General features: G+C 39.6%; 1 protein-coding gene across 1 annotated transcript in view; it reads left to right on the top strand.

Annotated features, from left to right (window-relative positions):
- Positions 1 to 14936, top strand: part of LOC128741029 (neurotrimin-like) — a 52149-nt gene extending 37213 nt beyond the window's left edge. The window contains exons 2-8 of the mRNA XM_053836603.1: positions 11990 to 12087; positions 12213 to 12420; positions 13689 to 13847; positions 14032 to 14160; positions 14265 to 14402; positions 14502 to 14660; positions 14722 to 14936. Of these exons, the coding sequence (XP_053692578.1) occupies positions 11990 to 12087; positions 12213 to 12420; positions 13689 to 13847; positions 14032 to 14160; positions 14265 to 14402; positions 14502 to 14660; positions 14722 to 14936 (1106 nt within the window). The remainder of the gene's footprint in view (positions 1 to 11989; positions 12088 to 12212; positions 12421 to 13688; positions 13848 to 14031; positions 14161 to 14264; positions 14403 to 14501; positions 14661 to 14721) is intronic.
- The last annotated feature ends 812 nt before the right edge of the window (positions 14937 to 15748 follow it).

Below are 15748 nucleotides of genomic sequence, written 5' to 3'. Positions count from 1 at the left end.
ATATTAACTTTGTTTTGTTCTTATTTTTATCCATAGAAAATTCTTACCATAATACGACAACTAGTAGGGCTGGTACTGAATGCCCGAGACGCAAATGACCGAAATCCACATGGCCGATTTTTAACAAATGACACAAAAGACCGAGATTGTCTTCTTTAGCCGAATCCATACTTGGCTGAGTCTCGAAAGGCTCTATTTAAGTGTAGGTATACATTTTCCTAGAGTTAATCAGTAATAGAGATTATCCATAAGTGGAGTCTGAACGAGCAGCGGCGAGTAAGGACAGCATACACTTAAGTACTTTTTTTTACACGGTTTGTTTTTTCGATTGTTAAGATCGGGGCAACTCAACACATTTGGGAGAGGACCAACATTTGTCACGTAGTTTGTAAATGGTCCCTAGTTGTACCGTTTTTGAGTGTTCGAAAAAACCAAATCGCGTAAAAACAGACTTAAGAGTATATCGAATATTTGTGCAGGTTGAAAATGATATTTGGCGATTTATGTTTCGGCCATTAGATCTATTATGACATTTGTTATTCCGGTCATTTCGGCCATTGATGATTCAGCCACAGACTAACAGACGTAACACTTCGAACAAATTTTCTAACAAAACATCGTTTCAATGACACCCCCAAAACTTGGAAAAAACACTAGCATCACCTGGTGCAGTCTTCGCGCTACGCAAGGCAGCTTGCTATAAAATTAGCAATGCTATAAATTTACTTGTATATTACCTGGCAACAGCGCCAGCGCAAGTGGGCGGCGTTCTCGCGCAGCGACAGTTGTTTGAGTCTTGGCTTAAGTGAACATTTAAAATAATCGTTTTTATTGGCGATGGAAGGAGGCTTCAGTGTTACGTATGTTAGTCTGTTATTCAGTCATTTGTGTTTCGGCCATTCGTAGGCGATCCATTTAAGCACTTACCCACACAATTTTGTAGATGAAAGCTTTTGCTTAAAAAGCTTCATCTACATGTTATGTGACCTCAAAGTACAAACGTTGACCAGCATTACCTTAATAGTTGAACTTCATATTCCAGTAGTAAAACACGTTCTGCAATAAGTAGTTAATTCATAGCAACATTTTTCTGGAAAGTCGCAAAATCATTCCCTTAAAGGAATAAAGAACAAACGCAATCATTGCATTCAACGATACAATAATTTTTTGATCGATTACAGCGCTCCCAAATCTCAATCTATACCTATAAAAGTGGATTTCTGTCTGTCTGTCCCTATGTTCCCTATAGAATTGAAAACTACTGAGCCGATCGGAGTGAAAATTTGCAGAGGTTTTTGGTGCCAGGGAAGCTTCTTATGATGGTTAGAGATCCCTCTCCCCACTAAGAGGGGGGGGGCTCCCATACAAATGAAACACAAATTTCTGCATAACTTGAGAACTAATCAAACAAATGGAACAAAATATTACATATGGGTGTTTTTGGAGACAAGAATTTTTTCTATGCTGAATTGAAACCTCTCCCTACTTTAAGAGGGGGGCTCCTATACAAATAAAATACAGTCAAGTCGTTTTTTTCGCGAATGATACGTCCCGCGCAAATCAAAACTGCGTAAACTCCGAAATTCGAGTAAAAAAACCGCGTAAATTCCGAATTTCGCCTAAAAAACCGCGTAAATTTCAAAATTCGCGTAAAAAATTTTTTTGAGGACACTACGCGAAAAAATAGACGTTTTGAGCACATCCGCGTAAATTCCGAAAATCGCGTAAAATACCGCATAAATTTCGAAATTCGCGTAAAAAAAACCGCGTATGCGAGACTTACTGATCTATAATTTCTATAATCTCTGATCGATAACACTCAGCTACTAGACCAAACCTCGTGTTTTAGTCTTGACCTTGAAATGCAGCATATATATTCATATTTTTTGAAACGGTGACAATTGATGAAGGGACGGTAGGGGAAAGTAATGAAACATTTTTGAAATTAAGGAGAAAGAGCGGAAAGGTGAGGGGGGGGGGTTTTATTGATAGCTACGCTTAACAAGTAGTCGTTGTGACTCCTACCTTTTGGTGCATGGTTCGACCCTACCGTCCCTTCATCAATTTTAGAACTACTGTTTCAGAAAAAACTCAGCTAATACTGCTCTAGTACGATCCGATCACCGATGATAACCGATGTCGGTATTGAAATTGATACACATGTATCCCATGCGACAGGCGGCAGGCACCAGAGAGCAAATAAGAATGTTGTTGATCTATTGGATCTCAACGATGCCATCAAAATACTATTTAAACTATGAGTAACAAGCTGCCTGGAAGAAAAACGGAAAATAACACGGGGGAAACGTGACAAAAACAGGATAATGAGAATAGAAAAAGAGGGAAAACGCGAACGATTAAAATTAAAACGAAAGAAAAATTATGACACAATGGAAGGAAAAACGGGACGTAAAACGAAGAAAAAATGGAATGAAGAAAACAGGAGAGAAAAGGGAAAACGAGGCGAATTAGATTGGATTGGACAGAAAAAGAGAAATGAAGAAAAATGAGACAACAAGAAAAAATAGTTTGTTTTCAGGAAAAAACAGGATAGAAAAAAAGAAGAAGAGCAAATACGGGAGCAGGAAAATTGAGAAACGAGAACAAAAAACAGGAATATGGAGGGAAAAAAGACACCAGAAGACAAACGGGATAAAATGGAAAATAAAACATGATTGAAAAGAAGGAAAGACAAAACATAGTAAGAGAAAGAACGAAACAGACGAAAATATAGTAGCAGAAATAAAGTTAACGGAACAGAAAACAAAAAACGAGAGCGGAAAGGTAAAACAAAAAAATGGAGAATGGCAAAAGAGACGGCAAACGGAACAGGAAAGACAAAAACAAGAAGAAAATCAGGGCTCAAAGGGTGAAAAACAGGACAGGAAAACAATAAAAACTAGCGGACAGAAAAAAGGAAAAACAAATGAGAGAACAGGAGGGAAAACAAGACTAATAAAGAACAAGACGCAAGAGAAAACGGATTAGAAAACTAGAGGAAGCCAAAGGGAAAAAAAGATAGCGAGAAAGTAAAACGAAAATCGATAAGGGAACGAGGAAGCCAGAAAAAGAGGTTAAACAGGATGTGAAAGAAGAAAGATTGGACAAAATTAATATGGAAAATGAGACAGAAAAAGAAGAAAAGATAAACAACCAAAATGGCTAAAAATGCAAAATAATAAACTGGATAGAAAATTATGAAAAACGGGAGATAAAAAAGAAAAATCGAAGAGGAAAATGAAAAATGGGAGCAAAAAACAGAAAAAAATGTGACAGAAAAGAATAAAAAACCGGCCCTTTATAAGAGGAAAAATGGAACAGATGAAGACTAAAAACAGGGAGATAAATAGAGACGAAAACTGGAAACGAAAAAAAGAAAAAGAGAAGAGTTGTTTCTGAAAACAGGAAAGAAAATTAGAGGAATAACAGGACTGAAAGTATGAACAATGAAACAAAAAACACAAGACAGAAAAAACAACCATTCTTGCAAAAACCAAAAAATGGTACAGAAATAAAGAAAATACGAAGCAAAAAATGGAAAACGGGACTGGAAAAAAGAAAAAACGAAAATGTGAGTATCACAAAATATGCCAATCTTCAATTCAAGTAAAATACTGTATCTCATTTCTTGTCTATGTCCAAATTCAAGTCCAATTTAATGTCCAACGACAAGTTTGATTTAAAGTTCAATTGCTTGTTCGATCTTAAACCCAATTTCAAGTCTAATTTAGTTCCAATTTTAAGACAAATTTAAACTCTACTAGAAATTTGACTTGTATTTCTAGTAAAATTTGAATTCTTATTTCCAATGTAATTCCAAGTCCAATCTCAAGTCCAATTTAAATCCAGTTTACGTCCAATTTCAATTTTAATTTTCAATTCAATTTCTAACATAATTTGCAATTCAATTTCATGTCCAATTTCAAGTTTAATTTCAAACTCGAATCGACTCGACGCTGTCAGCATACCGCCATCAAGACGTCTCCCACACCACCTTTTACTTTCAGCGCGTTTAATAACCCCCCTTTCGTGAGTAATTTCATGCAGGTCTCTGCATTCGATCACTGTTTTTTGCGAAAGGGCTTGAACGTTTGCTCTATTTTGCAAGTGATAGCTCATTGAAGGTCGAACTCTTGATTGTGAGATCCCTCTTCAGCTCGAAAAGCATTTCGCCTTTTTGGGTACGTCTGGTTCGCACCACGCTCTCCCCTAGTTCCTTCATTTCCAGATCTTCCCTCAGTTTCCGGAGAAGCTTCAACAATCAGGGCATTCCGCTTATACCTTATACCTCTATGATGTGTCTATACGAGCGTGTGAAGGAGAGCCTCTCGTAATATCTCAGATATCTGATACTAAAAGTAATTGGCTGCTACTATCTTCAAGTCTACTAAAATGTTCCTCCTAACGTTAAATGTACAACATAATATCGTAGCATGTTAAATGCGAATTAGATTGAATCCCTTCCATTTAAATTACTTAACAATTACTTAACAATTAAAAATTTTAACAATTTTCATACTAAAATGTACATTGAAATCAAGGCTTTGCTTCTAGTTCCTTGAAGCTCTACAGTACTATCAATTATTTGTCCATTAAATTGTGGTAAAGTCAATAGTAAAACACCGAATCCGGGTCTCCACTGTTCGTTCTCTAATCGATTCCACTGCTCAGCGTGCACGAATAATCTTAATAACTAAAAAGTTTTCTGCCTATCCACATAAATAACGTCAATTAGTTGAGTCAGTAGCAAAAAAAACCTCCTGCATTTTTAGTATTCGTTTAATTTGAGCAACTTAAAAGCTTTTAAAGAGGTAAACATTTGTTTCTTCACCTCGCAAAAAGAAAGCCCTTCCTCCGAAGAAGGTGTTTTTTTGCCTTCGCATCAAAGGGAAATCATTTCCCTAGTTTAAATGTTACCATTTGACATTTAACCATCCGCTATAGGGGGAGGGGGAAATGTGGTCGCTCTGATGGAGGAGGATTAACACTATACTTTGACTATACAATTCCCCATCCTAGCTTGACGTAAATAGAAACATTTCGAATCGTGATGGTTTTGCACACACAAAGACGCACCTCTAGCGTCAGTCGTAAAACAGATCGGAAGAAAAGAGTTTTGGTGGAAGGGAAACTAGAAAGGGTGACTGTAAGGGGGGCGGTAGAACTAAACAGGAAGTAAAACATGATTTTGATACAAGCACTAGTGCTGGTTAAACATTGTTTTTCCACGTGATGGTGCCGCCTGGTGAGAACGGGCCTGTGCTGCTGCCGGGATCATTTAGTTTTGCGTTATGAATATTCAAAACGAAATGAATAATTGAGATGTTAACAAGACGGTTAGTTATGTTTGCAGCTCGGTTTTCTCTGTAACGAAATTATTGCCGGTTTATCGCCTTTCAGATGTGTAATTGGCTATGAAAGAACGCACATTTCTTCGTCCATTTGGCAGCTAATGGAGGTAAACAAGAAAGTAGGCTATAACTGGAGTGGGAACGTATCTGCTTTTGTATGGCAACACTGATTTAGTGACTAATAAAGCGTCATAATACATTACAATATTTGAGGTTCACTTAGGGATTAGTTAACATTATATCGTATTTGGGATTAGCTTTCTGATTATTATACGAATGTTGTACCTAACAGTTTTGCTAAGACGAAATAAAACTGGATTTATTTATCATCCTTATCCAACTGCTGATGTGTTTTCTTCGGAAAATTATCTAACAAACCACCTATTCAGCAGCCCAACAGACTCACAGTCAGTTGAAAAGTGCTGCTCTTAATAATTAATCTCTTTCAACCCCAATGTTTCTTACTTGACTCAGGTGTAGATAAGTTATCAACTCTTAAAATCCGACCTCAGCAGTTTGTTCCACATTTAGGTACTTAAGCCAAAGTTGGTGAAGGTTGGCTAGCAACGAATGCCAGTGTGTCATTCTTGGGGGCTGTGCGGTTGGTGGTAATCAGTTACTAAACGTCTCCCCTCATGGATTCACTTTCCCGATAACTGTACAAGCACAACTTCTCTGATCTTTTGCACATCCGTCCTTTCGGCAACAAATCAATCTCTCCACATCCACACAGTAGTGGTGCCGGTTTCGCACACGACGTAATCTAGCTGTTGACTGCAGTCATAAGCTGCAACCAGTAAGCCCTGCTCACTTCGGGTTTGCTTTGCGGTCATAAAGTTGTTCATTCGATAAGTACACACCCCGCGCCGGACACTGCCGACACCCACCATACGGCCACGGCTGGAAAATGCTCCCACACAGACAAATATGTTCGCCGACCGGTTCAGACTTAGTATAATTATGGTTTGCCACAACTTCCGGGTCCGGACGGGACGCAGCCACTATGGTGGGAACCGAACGCGGTATTCAAGTTGTTAGGTGTTCTGCTGTAAAAATCAGTTACGATACTGTCGTAGATATATTTCCTTTGTTAAATTGAATAATGGGAAATGTCACTACATTATTGACAGTTTGAAACCGATTGAAATTTTGAAATTAGTGACTCAAATCTGTCGATACGTTCTAAATTTTGACTACAATTTTATCATGGAAGTACGCAATCGTATCCAACCAATTTGTCTTTTCCAACACAGACATCAACACCAACGGTCATCCGAATGAATCGGGCGTTCAGTGGTCAAAATGCGCTTCTTCTTTCTGCTGCTCAGTTCACTGGGTTGACGTGGTTGCCTTGAGTGATGTTAAATTTCCATGCATCAAACCTTCGGATATGTTTTAGAAATAAATATTTGCAATACCTGACGTGACTAGTTTTATTTTGGTTTATGCATCAAACCTTCGGATATGAATATACAATATATGAATCTTTTGTTGCATCATTTGAGTTTCCATTATAAATTTAATTTTTTCTTCTAGTATCGGTATCCATTATTTACACTTTTTTTCGGCCAGAGTTTTCACTGTACAATAGGAGGTGCTTCATGAACTAAAACGAAACAAATAATTAAAATAACATACGAAGCTTACCTCCTTATCTTACCTAGTTTTAGAAGTTCGTATTCATAATAACTCGTTAATTTTGGTTTATGCATCAAACCTTCGGATATGTAAAATCAATTTTAATTCAAGGAATTAAACATTAATTCACCGCACAAATGCATTAACTCAACAATGAAATTGAATCAGAAACTATCAAAACGGATAGTCCTAAATCAAAAGTTCCTTCTGTGTGCGCATCGTCATTTGGTTGGCGGCTTTGCACAACGACACATCAGCGAGCAACATTCGCACTTTCTGCGAGTGGGGTGACTTTTGGTTGGCAAATTTGAACCCTTTTCAGAACCAATACAATAATTGAAGACACCATTAAATTTTCTCATCAAAAAAGTCGATACAATTTCTGAAGCTATACAGCGTTTAAACAAACTGTTTTTAGGTACTCAGCTTTCGTACCTGAAAGATAAAAAAAACAAAGCAAATAGCAAAATATTTATAACTCTTTAGATAGTTCAATGGACATGAAAAGGGTCGTCTATTAAGATAATACTGATTACAGGTTTCCATGGAAAATCTTGGAAGAAAATGGCTTTTCTGGAAAGCTGACTAGTCTTATCACAACTGCGGCAGATGGGGCAGAATTTTGGGTCGGACGTAATCGAACCTCGCAGAGAAGGTTATTTCCTGCCTGTTATTCAATGTTGCGCTTGAAGGTGTCAAGGCTAGCAGCGACCAAAATTCAGTGCTCAATTTTCAATAAATCTAGTTAATTTATCTGCTTTGTCGATAACGTGGGTGCTGCCGGCAGAGCATTTGAGGTGGTGGAAAATTAGTACACCAGACTAAGACTCGAAGCAGAGAAGTTAAAGTTGAAGATAAATATATCTAAACGAAAAACTCCTCAAACCGTATTACTCACAGTCTATTCCAGCTGTACCATCAATTTCCGAAATATCTAGCTTTGTGGCTAGTCGATGAAACGTTCCAGATACGCTTGTAAGCTTTATTAGCACTTTTCACTCGCTTATCACAACCGAGTATTTACCAGTAGAGTATGACATCTTGTCCATCCATTGTGTTTCGTGCTCAACGATCACAATTACCAAGTTATCAGGCCGAATTTGATGACACGCGCTGAACTACTCGATTAGATTCCCGATATCAGGGAGGTATTTCTATATCCAGTGACTCCAAAATTGATCCCACAGCCCTGATAAATATTCCAGTCGAAATTACCTCCCGTTCGTTTGTGGAATAATTGTCGTGCGGCTGGGGTAATCCCACCGATACTGAGTGATCTGGAGTTCACAATGGATTCAGATTTGACCAACAGCGTAAGAAATATTTCACTAGTGGGCTTTCTAAAGAGGATGTTTTACTGACCTCACTACTCGTTCCCAACATCCTCCCGTATACGGCGGGGCCGCCGACAGAGTTTTAATCGTTGGCAAAAGTAGTGATCAGCTTCTTTTTTCAGCACAAGGCCAAAATAATCAGTGTCAATATAGAACAACGGATGAACTTGAGTTATTTTTTATTGGACCAAGGCTATATTAGTTATAGTTCTGTTATCAAGTGTTGTCTGGATACCGAGATAATGAAAGGCTTCCATCGGCTCAATCCGTAGTCCTGCTACTGTGAAGTAGCGGGATTGTCAGTGTTCATGACCATAGACTTAGTTTTTGATACATTAACAGTGACACCTGCTACCTGGGAGCTCTCAAAAAGGTCATATAACTTGCTCAGTTGTAAACCTCAAACTGCTCATCGGGAAGGGAAGGATTTTTACATCGAATGCATCCTAGTGGGGAGAACGCCTTCGTGCTGATAATTCCAATATGATCGTTGAGTTATTTTCACACCAAATTAGCAGACTGTTTAAACATTGTTTAAATCCTTTTGCAATGCCATGCAGTTCGAAACCGACAGTACTACTCGAGAAATTTTCGAATCATCAGCGAACGATAGTACGGAAGACGACATAAGTGTACCCAAGTCGTTTACAAAGACGTTGAAGAGCAATGGTCCGAGTATGCTACCTTGGGGTACCATAATATGTGGTACAGTGTTGAAAGCTTCTGCAAAGTCGAGATACACCGACTCCAATCGGCGTTTTGCGCCGACTTTTTTGCATAAAGTATTTAGAGACGTAACACATAAGGTTAGTGATTGTTGACCGGTTTTCCATGAAGCGCTGACTCTCAGAGATGCCTGGTACAGCTGCGATATGTGACGCTACGATTACCCGATTTGCGAATTAGAACAATATAGACCGGTTTCCAAGCAGGCGGCATCTTTCAAGATCTTTCAAGATTGTGATTGTCAGCACAGTTTTTAGAAGCACTGGAGGAATGTCGTCTGTACCTAGCCCTTTGTCAGCAGTTTTTGAGAGCGCCGATTACATCGTCACCGTGTGTGGAAGTTTGAATAGCGGGGAGATTGAAGTAGTGCGCTTGTACATGAGCAAAGCAGTTGAAATTCTTACCCTTAATTTTACCTTAATTTTACTTACGATGTGACGAAACTATAGACATTCTACTATACAGATATGTATATTTCTGATAAAGAAACTGCTCTAAAAGTACTGAAGTCAGCTTCCTGTTGCTACAGAAGATAACATTTAATAGCACCTAAACCTTTTTTTGGGTACTTTGGTAATCAAACCTAAATTACCGCTACGAAAATCGCCCAAGTCTTACCCGTTTAACCAACTGCAGACGACTGAGTCGGCTCAGTAATCAGGTCTTTGAACGCGGTTGGTATCCAGACGATACCGATGATTACCGATACGATGACACACGTACTCTTCTGAGCAGGGCAGGTAACGGTCAGTTTCGTCCCTGACGTTAAACGAAAACCAAAAACAAAAAGTCACCCTGAAAAATAGTCAGTCCTATGCGTTTTTTGTCAGTGACAAAAAATCACTGACTATAATCTGTTAGAATAAAATCACGACGCATCCAGGGTAGGTGACGGTCGGTTCAGTAAGCGACGTTTTCCTATAACCAAAAATAAATAGTCGCGCAGCAAAAATAGTGGTTTCCATGCGTTTTTGTCAGTGACAAAAAATCCCGATTATTCATTTGGAAGACGTAAAAATGTTCTCAATTTGATGTTTTGGAACCGGGGATGCTGTTAGATGGATGGATGGATGGATTGTTTAATGCCATTTTACCATTTGTTCGAAATTGGATGTTTGACGCCGTTTTGATATGCAAGATGGCGGTTTATAATTTAAGTTATTTTGGGAATACATACAATGAAAACTTTTTTGGCATGGGAAAAGTGTCAGTTAAGAAATCAACACTAGACGTCATTTTGAAATCCAAGATAGCGGACTATGGTTTAGCACTTTGCATGAAAACCCTTGCAATATATATTTTTTTAGAATGCGGGTGACGGCTAGAAGTCGAAAATCGATGTTGAACGCCATATTGAAATCCAAGATGGTTTTCACCCTATACTAAAAATATACATATTTAGGCCGTTGCAAATCATTTTAAAAGTTTTTGTCACCACCCCGCCTTGGAAATTGGCTTGAAAAATCGGGGGGCAAAAAAATAATTTGTAGGATATGAGTTAATTTTTTTTATAAAATCAATTGTCTGTGGGCTCTACAACCTGAAAAACTTGAAAAATGAGTGTACGAGTTGAGTTAACGCTTCTAGCATGAAATACAAATAGAAATTCAAACAGCGGAATTTTCGAAAATCGTCCAAAAAAATTTTCTTTCGTTTTTGTCTTTTTTCGTAGATTTTTGCATGGAGATTAAGAATGTATATGTTAAAAGCAAGAATGGATTAGGTTTTCACTTTTAAACTTAAAATAGAAATGCCTAAAATCCATATTTTTTTTGCTCGATTAAAAAATTCTCTTTGTTAAGCCTAAAATGAACTTCATCTTTCACAGAAACGCGGAAAATTACCCTTACTTCACGTCTGTCAAGAACTTTTTTTTTACACACTTTATTGTGTCTTCCATGACGCGCCAAGTTCTCTGCCAGGGGACTTTGCAGCTCACACGGAGCTTGCGAATCGCCCGAGTGCAGAGAAGGTTTCTACGTTTGGCATTAAAGGACTTACCCTGACGAGATCCCAACAACCTTCCTTCTTATCTGGATCGTTGTCGGAGACTGGACACGCTTGAACGGAATTGCAAGCTACAAGAGAAATTACTCGTGGACTAAGTGCTGACTGGCGAAATTAATTTGCCGAAGGTCTTGTCCGTGGTGTCCCAAATAACAATTTATTCAACTCTGGGCGAAGGTTTGTTAATACAAATGAAAACCTTTGTTCAGCCCTTAAACATCTAAATCTGGTGTATCTGGGTAAAATTATAATTCATCTATGGTCGTACCGAACCATGTACATCACTCAACAATGATCGTACCGAATCATTTAATTAGTCTATGGTCGTACCGAACCATATACTTCATCAACAATCATCATACCGAATCATTGCAGTTTATGACCATACAGAATTATTTTAGTTACTGCAGGTCGTACCATTTCTTTTTATTTGACTATAGTCGCATCGTACCGTTCGATCTTATATTCGAAGTATGGACCAAGTCTTTCATTGGAAAATAAAAGAATGAAGGAAAGCCCGGATTTTGAAAATTTTGTTTGAGTTGTCCTAAACTTATCTCAGTTCTAGTTTTGTTCACATCTTTTATTTCATTCCAGTTTAGAAACTCAATCACTGTTAAATTAGATACTTAATCGCAATTGAAAAGAAATCTTCTTCGGACACACCGTTGCCATCGTTGTTGGCTGGAAACTAGCGTCAAAGTTCCGAAGCAGAAGTTTTTTTTCTTGTTCACGTGCCGTCGAACGCCGGCAGGTACAGCGGCGTCGTCGTCGTCGTCGTCCTCTCACCAACCGACCCGACCATACGAATCATAATATTGCACTTTTCACCAGCCAATGTGCAGCGTTTATTCGGCTTGAAACAACTTAATTGACGTTTTATTCTTTTTCCCGGTTTCTCCCCGGACGCTCGCTCTCCCGTGGCGCCGCCAGTCGATCCCAAATTCAGTGCACCGATTTCAAATGTGACTGTTCCGGTTGGCCGGGAAGGCGTGATGACCTGCACCGTGCATGATTTATACAAATATAAGGTAATTTTCCGGACAATTACACCGTTTCTCGATGAACGTAGAACGATCAAACGCGGGATTGACGTTCCGTGGTTGGCGTTTAATCAATTTCCAGCATTGATTCCAATCTCCCTTCCCCGGTGCAGGTCGCGTGGCTTCGAGTGGACACTCAAACGATACTGACCATCGAGACACTGGTAATTACCAAGAGCGAGCGCATTTCCATTACCCACACGGAACAACGGATCTGGCAGCTGAGGATCAAAGATATCAAGGAATCCGACAAGGGTTGGTACATGTGCCAGATCAATACGGACCCGATGAAAAGCCAGATGGGTTACCTCAACGTTGTCGGTGAGTAGTTTTAAAATGTTTGCCAAAATTTTCTAACTCTATAAACACGTTTACACCAAACAATTCCTTGGTTTGATTTTTCTGAACCCTCCCCGGTCCGTACGATCCGGCAGCAGCATATTATTACTACAAATTCCACTAATCACTGATTTGCGTGTCTGCAGATAGGACAATAATTTACCTCTAACTGCCCGCCACCGAAAGCAAAAGTCAGCTGGTCGGTCAGTTGGAATGACTAAAACTGAAAATATTACCATTCCGTTCTGTTTCTCACTTCTGCAGAGGCAGAAGCCAACCCCAGCAGAGACCACAGCAGAGACGCAACGTCGTAAAAGTGGGTGGTGTTAAAATTTCAATCATAACCATTTACATTTGTAGTTTTAGGTCTTCACCAGGTTCGGTAGGTTTGAATTGGTTTGTACGCTGGGATGGATGGAATTAAGTCGTTAGGGCCCCCTTTTTAAATCAGCCATCATTTCGCGCAATGTACCTTTGCGGAGGAAACTTCGACGACTTGATGGAATAGTTGGTGCTCACTTCTAACAACAACGCTTCACGTAATTATTGAGTGGGAGCCTACCAGTCCAGTGCGACTCGGAGTCCGATTTAAATTTCCTTACACCACCGAAGGACGAAGGTGGGCCATCAAAACAGTATGTAAATAAACCATTAGAGCTGAATTGGGTTTGAGTACGTGTGTTTGTGTATGTGTGTTGTGTCGTAATGCGTGAATGGAAAAAATCAAGAAAATCAGAAAGGAAATAGCGAAAAGCGCAAACAAACCGTCACGTGCTCCTTTCCACCGCGGAAGGCGTGAAGTAAAACGAACATTCCGTTTCGTGTCAAATGATAATCGTAAAGTGGTCGGGTTTGCTGCTGTAGGAGTCTGGTCGGATCTTCGTAACTCAATTTAGGAACAATAATGCAATGTGTTTTCCGTTTTCAATTGCTTTGGAAATAATGTCTACCTTAATCTGATAGTTATAAGAAATTAGTCCCCGGTGGGTGGGCTGGAGAAAAGCTTGTGCCTCTCTAGATGTGGAAAATATTGCAATCGGAAACTAATATGGTTTGGGTAAACATAATTGAGAAAATTGTAATCGGATTCATTTGCTGGAATTGACTGCTTCGGAGATTTCATTACCAACTTATTTCAAAATTAGGTTAGTTCTTTCATGGCTTCAATCGGAATATCAGAAATCATTACACTTTTAGAGATTCTCTGAATACTGATTTCAAATCAAATAATCTTCTATCTCCTTCAACAGTACCCCCGGATATTCTCGACCACCAGACAAGCCAGGACATGACCGTTCCGGAGGGATCGAACGTCAGCCTAACTTGCGTTGCAACCGGTGTCCCGGAGCCAGCGATCGTCTGGAAGCGAGCCGGCGAAAAAGCACTCGCCATGATGGAAAACTCCGGCGGTAAGTTTCTTCCGGTTAACCAACCGCCAACGTTACACACTCACACTCTCACACACAGACGAACCCATCCCATTGTGGTTCCTTCTGCACTGCTGCTAGTGCTACTAATTAGCGCCGTGGCGCGATGAATTTATTAGCGATTAACTTAATTTCTCGGTTCTGTTCTTTTTCCCCCGTTTCGCAGTCACCACCCACGACGGGTCTGTTTTGAATATCTTTAACATACAGCGACACAATGCCGGAGCGTACCATTGCATAGCATCGAACGGTGTCTCGCCGACCGTGAGCAAACGGATCATGGTTACCGTGGACTGTAAGTATGCTAGCCAATCACAACACACAAAGAACGTACAATGGAACACGGAAAGTGGCCAAAAATTGGTTTCACTTTCATAATAAGTCTTTTCTTCCCCGCAGTTGCTCCGATTGTGAGGGTGCCAATCAGGCAATACACAGCCGAAATAGGGCAACGGGTTTCGCTGGAATGTTTCACCGAGTCCCATCCGGATCCAATTACCTACTGGCAGCGGGGAAAGGGGGAAATCATTCTGCCAGGTAGGTGGCGAAGGTCGCCCCATTGCGGCACTAGCGTTCGCTTTTCGCCAAAAAAGATCGATTAATTAGAACTTTTACTCTTTACCCTCTTCCGGAAAGGTGTCAGCGAAGTCAAACAATTCGCCGAAAATGTTTACAGAGTCGCAATGCAAATCGTTGTGCACCTGCAGCGGAACAGTGACTTCGGAATCTACAAATGTGTAGCCAAAAATGAGTTGGGAGTCTCCGAGGAAGCAGTTAAAATTCAGAAAAGGACAAGTGAGTTACCCTAGAATAAAATCCTGGTTTGAAAAACCATCCTAATTTCGAACAATTTTAGGTAAGATAACAATCCTGGATGAACCGCCCACAATAATTCTGGAAGAACCACACACAAACACGAAAGAGTCAACCGTCAGCCAACAGAACAAGTTCCGAGATTTGATTTTGAGAACTAAAAACTCAACCGGTTTCCGGTTAACCGCCGCGCCTTGCACGATGCTTCTGCTGGCACCGATGCTTATGGTGCTGCTGCTTTCCGCCGGTCAATCCTGACTGACTGACCATACTACCACTACTATCCTAGATGATAAGCCGCCGCTCGAACACTAGACACACTCCCTATTCGAACTATCCAGCAGCTCTACAGTGACGGTTAACTGTGCTAGCTTATACGACCCAAATCAAGTTGTTAACAGTTTGGCATAAACTAGCCATTATCGCAAAACATTTGCCACAGAGATACGATGTTAAGCTGTACATAAGTATATATACCATAGCATTAACCCGGAACGGTTAGTTTAGTTTCAATTATCCGAAAGTCTGGTTTGATGACACATCGTTTGACGGCAAATATTCGCTACTTTATTGTTAGAAATGACAACAGGACATAGCCTCTTTTGCTCGTGAGCTGATTTTTCATTGAATTCACGGGTGAATATTTATCCTCTAATGGGCTATATTGTAATAACGATACGATTAAGCTAATGACTACATTTCATGAAAGTTCTAAAGAAGCTCAAATTTTGATTTTCATTAAACAATAATTATCTGGACAAAACCCGAGTAAGAAATATTGTCAAAGATTCGTTTATTTTTGTGTCCATTGGTCTACCCAGGTTTTTCCTAATCAGATTTATTAGGCCACTAGTTGTGCCCGAATCTTACGATCCGGAAAATATAAATGTCTGTTAAGAATTCAGAAAACTGCGGATACATTCCATTGGCCAGTGTTTGCGAAGATGTTTAATCTTTGTATTAGTTCTTTGAGTTCTTATATTGCATAATTTAGCTCTAAGATGTTGTTCATAAAACAGTCATAGCCGGAAATTGAAACAAATAGTTTTTATGGTCGTATTGAATTTTAT

The sequence above is a fragment of the Sabethes cyaneus genome, chromosome 3, assembly GCF_943734655.1.
Source record: "Sabethes cyaneus chromosome 3, idSabCyanKW18_F2, whole genome shotgun sequence".
Lineage (NCBI taxonomy): Eukaryota > Metazoa > Arthropoda > Insecta > Diptera > Culicidae > Sabethes > Sabethes cyaneus.
The sequence above is the reverse complement of the archived record's forward strand: the minus strand, read 5'-3'. Positions and strand labels throughout refer to the sequence as shown.